Below are 13,210 nucleotides of genomic sequence, written 5' to 3' on the forward strand. Positions count from 1 at the left end.
TCGTGACCAATAAAGCCATTCGTAAACTCAACCCCTTCCTACAACATAATGATGGGCTGATTCGTGTGGGAGGACGTCTCCGACACGCCCCCATATCGTATAATCAAAAACACCCCATTCTACTTCCTTCTAAATGTCGAGTTGTAGAACTAATCTTGACTCAAGCTCATCATAAGTTATTACATTCAGGCGCGCAAACAGTACTTTCGTATGTCAAAATGAAGTACTGGCCAATTGACGGATTAAGACAGATTAAACGCTTAATTCGTAAGTGTGTAAACTGTTTCCGATTCATGACACCCAATTCTGTTCAACAGATGGCAGATATGCATCCCGATCGTGTACTCCCCACTAGACCCTTCCAAGTCGTCTCAGTGGACTATGGGGGGTTCTTCTTAATTAAGTCCTCACATTTGAGGAAGGCACCGCTTTACAAAGCATACGTAGCCTATTTCATTTGCATGAGCACTAAATGTGTTCATATCGAACTCGTCACAGGATTAAGCGCAGAAGCCTATATTCTTACTCTGAAAAGGTTTATTGCCAGAAGATCCACGCCCAGTATTATTTGGAGCGACAATGCCACAAATTTCCATGGGGCAAAAAATGAAATGCGCGAATTCTATGATTTTTTCTTAAATCAAAATAATTCGGAACAGATTAAGGAATTCTGTACTCAAAACTCCATAACTTTCAAGATGGGTGTTCCCCGCAACCCCCATCAATTCGGCCTCCATGAGGTAGGAATAAAGAGTGTGAAGTATCACCTCTATCGAATTATAGGAAATTCCCACTTCACCTTTGAAGTGTTTAACACAGTATTATGCCAAATCGAGGCTATTCTAAATTCGAGACCCATCACTAGGATGTCGTCTGACGCCAATGACTTCGCTTTCCTATCTCCAGCTCACTTCTTAGTTCAAAGAAGTTTAACCGCGCCCCCTGAACCAAGTGTTTCAGAGATACCTGAAAATAGGTTGAATCTTTTTCAGCGTATTAGTAAAATTCAACAGCAATTTTGGAAATTGTGGAAAAAAGACTATCTTTGCCTCCTGCAGCAAAGAAATAAATGGACCGACCCTACTGACCCTGTCAAGATCGGGGATTTGGTTCTGTTGAAGGAGGATGGTACTCCTCCACTCTTATGGCCAACTGCCAGGGTAATAGATGTATTGCCTGGTAAGGATGGTCTAGTTCGTACTGTCAAGATTCACACTACTCACGGTGATTTTCTTCGTGGTATTACGAAAATCGCTGTGATTCCCCTGGAAGATTAAAATCTATCCCTAGGGGGAAAACTTATCGTTTTCCTCCATTTTATCGTTGTTACCCCTTGTGTATATAAACTCTAATTTCTTCAAACATTTCTTATCGTTGTGCACATCTTTGCCAATCCCCTCTCTTCGAGGTGATATAGGCCATCTCTCTCGCCTGTCGCCCCCGGCAATATGTACAATAAATATATTATACACGGCTCACTAAAATAATTAGTTACGCCCCTGTACTACTGATTACTTAAAATTCAAGTAGTATTTATGTAACCTTTCTGGAAACTCCAGGTTATTGTTGAGACTCGCATTTGAACCCCTCGCCGGGGCAGATCGTCAAAAGCTTCCTAACGAGAATCATCTCTAATCTATCGACGCTCCCGCTATTCGTAAAAAGGCCGCATTTTACCGGCTTTTTTTGCTATCGTTTTATACCGCTCAGATAATTCAATCTGCTCAGTATTATCGACGATGATTTATTTAGCGTATTAGTGAGTGCCTTACAAATGAACCAAATGGATTATGGAATTCAATCAGAGCTCTGATGTGACACGTCATCAAGGAATAAAACTGTAAGTACTCTACATGTATGTGAACATAACTTATTAGTCGTGATACTGTATGCATTTTGAACCATATACCTCTCGTAGCAAATATTCTTTGTGCCATTTATGCAGATAATACTTTAAATTACATATGAAAAATCGTTATCTACTCTTAACCAGCTTACCTATGGGAATATACTCTATAACCGTACAATAAGTATAGGTTACTATTGTTAAGGATACTTTACGTATTGCCTAAACAACAATGATGGCTCGAAAAGAAGATATGAAGATAATGTTCAGAAAATAGATAGAGTAAATATAATAATATACTGAAAATAGAATGAATTTTTGGGCGCCAGAAGAAGGATAACTAGGTTAACGCTCTTCCAGGTATTCTACGCTGCTATAGAGTATGTTAAATTTGTAGTACAAGTATGTGAAAAGTTATTAAAGATTATTAAATTATAAAATATACTACTAAAAATAAAGGAGTAATAAGAAAAAAAAAATCACAATAAATGTATATTTATTGAATGTAACTACTAGATCTTTTTAACAATCTCTGAGTTAGGACAAGTAACTAGTGTGTAACTCTAACATGACAGGAAAAAGTGATACTAGTGAAAGTCAATTACAAAATCATCATACAACTATGATCTAAGAATACTCTTTATAAGGTTAGAAAAACTGACTACGGGTACCTCTAATACAGGAAGTACAACTTACGGTAAAAATTTACTCTAAGGGTAGACCTTGAAAATGCCAATTTTTTTATGGACTTAGCCTGAAAAGTGGAAAAAAGCAGACATTTTACTGTTTTCTTTGGGGGAAACTGGTAAAAGTGCCCAAAAATCAAGAAATATTTGAAAAAAATCAAAAAATGTAATAGTAGCCAAAAAAAATTTACGTGAAAAGGATACAAAAGTATATAGAATGTCTTAATAAAATATAAGTAATTGAAACATAATACATATAACTGATTTTTACAATCAAATTATGAAAAAATACGTAATATTGGTTAAAATAATATTTTTTTTGTCATATTTCAAAACAATATGGCGGACAGGCGCCGAGAGGTCAAATTTGACAGTGTTGCCAGTTTTAACCTTTTAAAGATTTAAAAATTTAATAAAAATTACTTACAAAACAGCTATAGATCGATGCAATTTGAGAGTCCAAAGCCAAATTCGTGGCTTTAAATGTAATAAAAGTTGCCACCAACATATTTATTTCCTCTGCCTGCAGTTTACTAGCTTCGAAAGAGGCCTTTTCTTTGTGAATATAGGTATTAAAGCCACACCTTAATTGTACTTAAATTTACTTTCGTAACACCTACACACCATTTAGTCTCACTTCACCTTTATTTAACGATAAACTGGGCAGATTGCAATTGGGCGCAGGCGGTCTGAAAGGAGGAAGGCCTAACCCTTCGGTCCAAACCTAACTTACGGGTATTATATTGAGAGAACCGCAGGAGGTATTTGACCGCTGAGCGCAATCACAACCCACCCGATAAACTAACTTCACTTTCACAAATTTGTATATGATGCAACAGACAACGCCCAAATCCAGGGCGCAGCACAAACAACCGACCTAACAAACTAAAAACTAACAATAAACTGTTTAAAAAATGCGTCAATGCATGCATCTACCAATTTTTCAAAAACAGTTGCCAAATTTAGAGGTTTGCATAAATATTCCAAATCAATGGTACGCTTAAATGGACAAAAATCGATGTTTTCATGTGAAATTATCTTTTGTCATTCACATGGCAACATGGTTTCCCGAAATCAGTGACAGTACATAACCATGAAATACATAAAATTTCATTCCAACCTTGAAAGTGTATTCTGGGAATCCCACAGAATTTATTTATTAAAATATAATCATAAATCACTATAATATTAATAAACTTGATGTAATCTAACCTAACGTAACGAAACCTAACCAGAACTAACCTGACCCTTGTAATAAAGCAGTCATTTTGTGTTAAAAATGCGTCAGAATAAGTAAAATGACATATTTAAGAATTGAAAAATTGTAATTTTCATAAGAAAACATATTTTATATAACTATGGCAACACTGTTAGGATTCTCCTTCTTGCCTTTATAAAACGGTTGTCATTCCTGTCGTTTCTTGTTGTTTCATGGTATATAATGGCGGAAAATGGCGGCGATTTTTAAAAATAAGACATATTTTAAATTGCAATTACATGAAAAGTAACGCCCGCCCCCAATAAAAAATTATTGTACAATTATCAGTAAGTGAAACAGAATTCATTGGTATAAATTTCATATCCGTAATCCGTCTACCCATTCAGTAAACTAGAACCCAACTTACAACTAGGTTAGTAGAACCCTCACCAAATAATAATTGTACGTTTATAATAATTAAATACTACCTGATACTATATATAACATATAAATACCTCACTGTGAGTGGGACAGGCACAAGCCTTATTGAATAAATAAACCTACGAGTGGATACACAGATCCTTTTCCTAACTCGTGGTTTATAATAGTAATAATAACAAGTGAAACCAAAAACTAATCTGAGGGATTAGAATCCAGAAGTTCATATGAATTTAATAAATTAAAGTTAAAGTTAAATAAAGTTAATAAGTTAAAGTTAAGTAAAGTTAATAAGTTCAAGTTAAATAAAGTTAATAATTACAATTTTGACTAATATGTGAAGTTAATTTTTAAAAATTTAATTAAACATATACTAAAATAATGGAATGAGTTTAAATAATTATACAAAAGTGGAACACAGCCTAAAAATAATCAAGATAAGAGTACCGACTACTATTATCAGGGAAAATATCTGAGCTCAGAAATTTATACCTTTATAGATTGCAGAGTGTTGGGGAACGCTATCAATTAAATATTATGTTGTAAAGAAAAAAAAACCTATAAAAAATATAAAGCAGGAAAATTGTGTGTGCAATTGAACTATAAAAAAAAATGTACTAAATATCACAAAACCAGTCTGTCTTTAATAAGAGCACAGTAAATGTTCCCAAACAAACCACTCTTTCCTAATCTTGAAGTTGATGTAATGAGCACCCAAGGGTGCTAACTCTCGCTAGCAGCTGTCCTGCTGGAGGTACAGGAGAGGAAGACTGGTAGAAAGCAGCTGAAGGTACTCAAAACTGTTGGAAAGCAGCTGGAGGTACTCAAAAAAAGAAAATGTGGAAATAATCCAGGCTGGTCGCCTATTGATTGTTTCTCTCTGTGTGGTCTGGCCTTGGTGTTGTTGTAGGGTGGCTTTAAGATTTCATGGTAGGTGCTAAAAAAAACACAGTGTGGTGTTACTACCAATCTACCAATGTCAAAAAAAAGAAGCAAGAGATACGAGGAGGTAATTTTATTCCTATGGGAATAAGAAGAAATAGGTCATTAAGTCCAAAAACTTGAATGACTAGACAGCTTGACCTTTTATCAGGTTGCTATCAGATGACCTTGGTCAAATAACACAAGTAATTTCCAATTGAAATACAAAATATAATTACTGTGAAAGAATATTTTATTATAATATATACACCGGTATATAGATATATTATACAAGGATAAAATATAGTAAGACTAAGCGATGGATACTTATTTGATCATCGTTCAAAAGATAGGAGTTCTGTAGACTTGAAAGGAATATAAAAAATGGAGTTTAAATTAGCTCTATTTTCCAACTGGAAGCACAAATTAACAACGAATATTGAATTATCTCTAGATGAGTTTGATCCATGAAAATAAAACATAAAAACCATGAAAATAGACTATGTGAAACTTAGTTAGCAAATGTCAAGGACTTCCAAAATGGCTGAATAAAATACTTAATAAAATGTGTATTTACCGGGGTAGAACTCATTGGATATAGTATGCTCTAAAATTCTTCAAATCCACTGCTGCTGGATAACTTCACTATACTTTTATTGTAATATTTAATCAATTTGGAACTGAGAATTAGAGGTGAATAATTGAGTCTAATGACCCCGCACACTACGATTCAGACCGAACACTCGAGAAACAATGGCAATCCAAGGCTCACGTTCACAGCTGAATCCTTCGTACCCCTCTACTAAGCATTGGCTGTCAAAGTGGGGAAACCAATGTTGCCACGTTTTAAATGTGACGTCATCAAGCATTTAAAAATTCTGAGATGGGTTTAAGTTCTATTTGAATAAACATTGAAAGAAAATAATTCTGAAAATAATTAAATAATATTTTGGATAGTTAAATAATATCTTCCCATCAATAATCGATTCTATAAGGGGCGGAACGTCACAACATTAACAATTATTACGTACCTGTTGCTTTTAAAAACTATTTAAAAGTCACTACAATATTATAAACTTTTTTGTTTCTGTCCTCACAACAATAAAACTAATATATTATACATTTGTTTACCTTTACCTTTACCTCCAAACCACAGCTGCCATATCGGATAATTTTTGACATGTCATTTGAACATCCAATCAGAACAAAGTTATAATGCGCATGCGCCGGGCTGATAGGTTTTAACATATAAAAAAATCACCCTCTATCGCCGGTAAAGAAGTATAACTTCAAAAAGAAATTTTAGTGTGACCTTTAATATTAAATATCTCATTCAAAAGAAGCTTTTTGGCTATTCTAAGGGACTTTCTGCCCTCGGTAATAATGCAATCTTTTATTCTGCGGTTAAATTTTTCAAAAATATTTATTAGTTTTCTCAGGATTCGAAAAAAATGAATACATTTAAAACACATTGAACATTTTGACAGGCGACATTTTGCACCTATGCCCTTAATCATGATTAAACTTAGAGACTGTACAAAGAAAATGTCAATAGCATCAAATAATAATATACCTACGTTTTGCACGTAACGTAAATCTAGGTGGAAACTAGGTGAACAATGTGGAAAGTAGCTGTTTGTAAATAGCATAAATATAACTCAGATACTCAGACTCAAAATGAAAGGCCACAATTAGTTTATATATTAACTGTTAATCGGATTAGGGTCGACTAGGTACTATACTAAATTAACAATTAAGATGCAGTAGAAATAAACAAACCAAGACAAGTTAAATGCTACTAGGAGCACTCCCGAATCATAATTTACAGTGTATGTATAGTGTGGCCAACTCAAATTCAGTCGATTTCGGGACAAGGCTGAAAAAATACCTGAAATCCGGGACTTTTCAATGAAAATCGGGCCATTTTTTAATATAGAACATATTATAATCATTTTATTGACTATTTAACATTTTTATGTTGACAATGATATTTTTGATTGAGATTAAGCCACAATTGGTTCTGATGATAATTACATTTTTGTTAGTTTTTACGTTTCGATTTCCAACCCGGAAATCGTTCTAAAAAAAAAAAAGAAAAATTATAAAATTAATTGATGTTGGATTTCCGACTTTTTTTGTACCACCAATATAATTTGATGTGAATTCTTACAAGAATAACGTATTCAAAATTTCAAAATATAATTTTATCAAAACGTTGAAAATTCGGATGACCCGGAAGCCTTGTCCTGGACGCCGGGACACGACTTAGGAATTCGGGCCATATCCCGGATTTTTCAGACTAGTTGGTCACACTATGTATGTATGTATTGTTATGCTCTACTTTTTCTATTTATTTAGATTGATTAGCAAATTCTTAGTTTAATTGATTATTCAATTATTTTATTTACTGCCTATGTAAAAACACAACTAAATTCAAATTAAATTTTCCTATCAATTTTATTCTCAGGGCCAATTTTGTATTTGATACAATACCTGTGATCTGTGGCTTCTAGTATTTCTAGTTGCTTACTTCTTCTAGGGTAGAAACAGGGAAATTGAAAACACTCAAAATCATATAAATGTAATCTATTGTTTTTATCAAATAAGCCGTGTACATATGATTCAAAAAATACTAAAATTTAACTTTGTTGCAACAATCTCTAACTTAATAAATTAAACTCTAACTCTGATATCTCCTTGTTTTGACCAAATTATTTATTTAATTAATTTCTTATTTACTCATACTAAATTGAATGAATTTTACATTTCTTCTTTTGAATTTATTTCTCAAATTTGAAATGACTAACTGCGTTAAAAAAATTGTTCAATAAACAAATAAACAAATATGGTTTTGATATAAATAATTTTTTCCAATCCGACAAATGATTTGACTAACCTTTTGTTTCTTCACTCCCTCGTTTTCTGGATTGCGCCGTCCTTGATTCTCCCAACACGTACTCTCTGGATGTCGCGAAAAAGTCCCTCTCGTCAAAACTGCTTCCAAGAAAAACACACAGGACTTGCTCGAATTCTATTACTCAGTTTTCCTTGCTCGATAGCTTGTGCACAAACGGATAATAATCAGCTACTCGTTCTAGACAAAACAAAGGAATCTCCCTTGGACCAGGAAAATTAACTCTTCAACCGGTTGACAATTTGGTTTCAACTTAATTCTGCTCGCAAGGTTTTCATAAGCTCACATAACTTTTCCAATTTGTCAAATTTCAAGAAATATTATAATTAGTTCTTTTCTACTTTCTACTTTTACATCTAAAAACTAATACAATTTGTTTACCAAATTAAAAACCTTCCGGAAAAGTTTTTAAAAACGGTATTGTTCCGCGTCAACGCTCTGTCCACTTTCTAATCACCGAATTGCTTGTTAATGTCCCGTCTATTTCGTCGAATCATTATCACTAATCGTTTTCATTTTTCCGAAACACTTGTTTAATAGCAAAATTAAATTCTATACAATTTTGGTCATATACAGGGTGATGAAAAACTATGGTCTTATGATCTTTGATATAAATTTAATTTTTTTGAATTTCTTAAAAAAAACAATTCTACAACAGTATACATTGTAAATCCCAAATCATGATTTCCAAAGTTTATACATTGTAAATTATGATTTGGGAGTGCTCCTAGTAGCATTTAACGTGTCCTGGTTTGTTTATTTCTACTGCATCTTGATTGTAAATTTAGTATAGGTACTGCGGTACAGTATAATCTTAATAAGGGTGACCTTCTTCTTGATGTGCATACCCGTGACGAAAGTTGATAATCTTTATTTTGTCTGGAGTAGCGCGGAATAGCTGCACAGATGTATTGAACCAGATTCTGAGGTTCTTTAACCAGGACGTTCTTCTTCTTCCTGGACTTCGCTTTCCAAATATGTTTCCTTGTAGGAGGTAGGAGTGTACATCTGAATTAATTTCTCATTAGCTTTCCGAAGTATTATAGCTTTCGAGATTTGATTGTGGTCAGTACTTCTTGGTTCTTCTTCGTTCTTCTAAGGACCTTCTCATTTGTGACTCGTTCAGCCCACGGGATCTTAAGTAGTATTCGACATAACCTTATGTCAAATGCTTCCAATTTTCTGCACATATCTTCGGACGGACAAGATAACCAACGAGACCGTAATACGAAGAATAGAGAAAGAAATAGAGGTGATGTATATCTACCATTAAAAGGAGAAAGTTAGAATATCTCGGACACATAATGAGAAACGGCACTAAATACAGATTACTGAGGGTAATCCTTAAAGGCAAAGTATTCGGAAGACGAGGAAGTGGGAAAAGAAGAATATTATGGTTAAAGAACCTGAGGAAATGGTTCTCCACAACAACAACTAATCTCTTTAAAGCATCAGTTAATAAAATAATTATAGCCAGAATGATCGCCAATATTCGAAACGAATAGGCACCAAAAGAAGAAGATGACTCATGAGGCTTATCATTCAGTATTCTTCGTATTTCTTCGAGTTCTTAGAAAATGCCACGAACTCAGAACGATGATTAATTTTCTTTCATTATTATTGCTCCGTACTAGCTAAACATTTCTATATTGTTTTTAGATACCTGGTTGGAGACTAGGATGGATAATAGTACACGATGAATTTGGAGTTCTTGATGACATTCGAAAAGCTTTAAACTCTTTGTCTCAAAGAATAATCGGCAGCAATACCTTAATCCAAGGTGCTCTACCAGCAATTTTAAGAAACACACCCCAAAGTTTCTTCGATTCGTTAACCAATACCTTGGCTTTAAACGCCAAAGTAGCCTTCGAAGAATTAAAGAATGCCAGAGGTCTTACTCCATTTATGCCTCAGGGCACAATGTATATGTTGGTTGAAATACAGATGGCGAAATTTCCAATGTTTGAAAATGGATTGGAATTTGCAAAAAAGATGATGGAGGAAGAGTCTGTTTTCTGTTTACCTGGCGACGTAAGTAATTTGTAGATTACTCAAATACACTTCTCCAAGAAATTAACGTTCCACCTTAAAAATAAGTCGTTTTTGATGTCTCGAATTTCCTAAAAATGTTGTCCGATTTAAGTGATTTTTTAATATTTTATGGCCTTATTCTTTAATAGTATCAAACTAATGGGTTTGAATTGGGTAAATTTTCATTGTATACCGGGTGTACGAATCAAACTGTGTTTTTTCTCAAAGTTCGTAACAGCCTGTGGGATATTTTAGCATTTATAAAATACTGAAATTAAAACCCAACTACAGCCTCAGCTCAGGTTTTCTTAACATTTTGTATTTTGATTATTCGGTGATATCGGACAATAAAAAAGTTAGGTACCTAGGTACTTTAACAACTAGCGATGTTTTTCACCAATATATCCTCATTTTCTGCTTAGTTTAAAAATCAAGCCTAAAATAGGCTTTAAGAAATTAACAATTTGATAAATTTCAAATTGTTAACAGTCCAAAAGTGTCTGGTTAGTTGTGAAAATTAGTAGATATATTATTTAAAGTTTAAATTAAATCAGTAGATACCTCTTTTATTAGCGAACATAAGCGAATTAATCAAAAGACAAAATGTTAAGAAAGCCTAGGGCTACAATTGAGTTTTAATTTCAATATTCTATTAATGCTAGAATGTTCCACAGGGTGTTACTAACTTTGAGAAAAAACACAGTATGACAGTTAAACCCAGTATACAATGACATTTACCCGTTTATTTAGCAACAATGTTACAGCGATATTCTTAAAGCATAAGGCTTTAACGTATTAAAAATCACTCAAATCGGACACGAAATTCGGGGCATCAAAAATGTTCCATTTTTAAGATGGTGCGTCAATTTCTTGAAGAAGTGTATATTGAAAGATCTTAGATTTAAAACCAACATTTCTAATTTTGCATTTTGTTTTAGTGTTTTGCAATATCAGGATTTCTTAGACTTGTGATTACAGTTCCAGAAGAGTTGATAAGGGAAGCTTGTCAGAGAATGACTGAATTTTGCAATCGTTATTATACACATTAGAATTTTCACGACAAATCTTTAACTACCTCTTAATTTAGTGCAGCAAAGCGTCTCAGTGATGTTAGATATTAGTGAAAGTATTTTACCCTGTAATTTAAAATAGAATATTTAAATTATATTAAGCTTAATTTAGTTATTTTGTTTTCTTATTTATATAAAAATAAAGTAAGTAGGTATCAATAAAATCGTGTGCTTTGTGGATTCGATTGTAACTCAGATAAAAGAAAAAAGAATATCCAACGCCGAACATAAAAGACAAAAATAGAAAAAACATAACCGAAAAAGTCCTTTCGGAACTATAAAAACAATATTATTAAGAGCTAACAGATGTACAGTCAGAAAAACGAAAGAATACCCATGAACGAACATATAAAACACGCTGTATTTTCCTGCCACTGTGTCACACAAAAAATTGGCCAGCACAAGTACATGTAATAATTATTGTTACATGTACTTGCACTGGACAATTTTCTTTGTGACACGGTGACAGGAAAATACAGGGTGTTTTATATGTTCGTTCATGGGTATTCTTTCATTTTTCCGACTGTAGATGTATGAGGTCCAAGGAAGAAATAGGTATAGGTACATATTTATGATCATATGAAGGATAATTAATTAAAGTAGATGAAATAGATTATTGCATAGACAAGGTAACATGCAGTAACGATTTCTGCTCAGAAATGGTAAATTATTTATCCATCTATTTAAAAGAAGCGATAAGTTGATATGCATAACTAATATATAACAAATTAAAGTGTCTACCTATAAAAATTGGCCTATAGGAGAAAACTTGATAGGTATTTTGATAAAACTACAGAAGCGAAATGATGCTAAATTTACCAGTTACATTTGACGAAAAGAAACAAAGTAGGCCAAACAAATACAGTATGTCCCTGTAAGTTGTATCCATATGGAAAACTTTTTTATTATTAATTTTACGAAAAAAACTTATTCTTTATAAAAAGCTCTGCATGGTCCAAAACCTAAGATTTAACCATCAAATATCAAAATTTTTTAATATTATACGAGGTATGTCAAAAAGTTTGAATTTCACTCAAGAGTAAAGTAGCTTTATTTTTCGTAATATTGGAAATTGATATTATGAAAAGTTGTTTGGAATTAAAGACTATATTCTAATATGCAATTACACCCTTCTAATTGAAATTTTTTTTTTTGAGAAATTATGGATACCTATCATTATTTTTTCAGTTATTTCAATTCTGATAACTCTTTTATTATTAATTTTACGAAAAAAGTGATTCTTAATAAAAAGTTCTGGATGGTCTAAAACTTAAGATACAACCATCTTATATCAAATTTTATCAATTTTATACGAGGTATGTCAAAAAAGATAAATTTAGATCATAAGTAAAGTACCTTTATGGTTCAGAATATTTCAATTAAAAGGATGTAATTACATACTGAAATATAGTTTTTAATTCTAAATAACTTTTCATAATAACAATTTTCGATATTGTGAAAAATAAACGTATTTTACTCTTGAGCGAAATTCATATTTTTTGACATACCTCGTATAAAATTGATAAAATTTGACAAAAGATGGTTGTATTTTAGATTTTGGACCATGCAGAACTTTTTATTAAGAATCACTTTTTTCGTAAAATTAATAATAAAAAAGTTATCTGAATTAAAATAACTGAAAATAATGTTAGTTATCCATAATTTTCCAAAAAAAATTTTTTTCAATTAGAAGGATGTAATTGCATACTAGAATACAGTTTTTAATTCCAAACAACTTTTCATAATAGCAATTTTCAATATTGTGAAAAATAAAGCTACTTTACTCTTGAGTGAAATTCAAACTTTTTTACATACCTCGTATAATATTCAAAAAATTTGATATTTGATGGTTAAATCTTAGGTTTTGGACCATGCAGAGCTTTTTATAAAGAATAACTTTTTTTCGTAAAATTAATAATAAAAAAGTTTTCCATATGGATACAACTTACAGGGACATACTGTATATGTCGAATTCCACAGAAAATATTACCCATTTTTTATGCTAAAACATTGATTTTGAAATTTGAGGACACGCTTTTGGGATATTTTTTTGTTTTTTAGTACTTAATTCTAAATGAAAAACTAGTGGCGCCACCCGGAACGAAG

General features: G+C 32.4%; 2 protein-coding genes and 1 long non-coding RNA gene across 4 annotated transcripts in view; 2 read left to right on the plus strand and 1 right to left on the minus strand.

Annotated features, from left to right (window-relative positions):
- LOC126887114 (GATOR complex protein WDR59) overlaps positions 1 to 13,210 on the plus strand; it is a 321,890-nt gene that overhangs the window by 28,689 nt on the left and 279,991 nt on the right. The window lies entirely within an intron of this gene.
- On the minus strand, positions 2,959 to 5,296 carry LOC126887127 (uncharacterized). Its single transcript, XR_007698966.1, has 2 exons — positions 3,326 to 5,296; positions 2,959 to 3,256 (listed from the first exon to the last, which is right to left on the minus strand). It is a non-coding gene; the product is annotated as an uncharacterized LOC126887127 (long non-coding RNA).
- Positions 6,709 to 11,083, plus strand: LOC126886271 (tyrosine aminotransferase-like). The gene is made up of 3 exons (XM_050653141.1): positions 6,709 to 6,723; positions 9,663 to 10,034; positions 10,973 to 11,083. The coding sequence occupies exons 1-3, from the start codon at positions 6,709 to 6,711 to the stop codon at positions 11,081 to 11,083; spliced, it is 498 nt and encodes a 165-aa protein (XP_050509098.1).

Source organism: Diabrotica virgifera, chromosome 6, assembly GCF_917563875.1.
Source record: "Diabrotica virgifera virgifera chromosome 6, PGI_DIABVI_V3a".
NCBI classification, from domain to species: domain Eukaryota; kingdom Metazoa; phylum Arthropoda; class Insecta; order Coleoptera; family Chrysomelidae; genus Diabrotica; species Diabrotica virgifera.

Coding starts and splice junctions, on each gene's coding strand:
- LOC126886271 (XM_050653141.1), top strand. Junction 10,035..10,972: donor TTTTCTGTTTACCTGGCGAC/GTAAGTAATTTG, acceptor ATTTTGTTTTAG/TGTTTTGCAATATCAGGATT.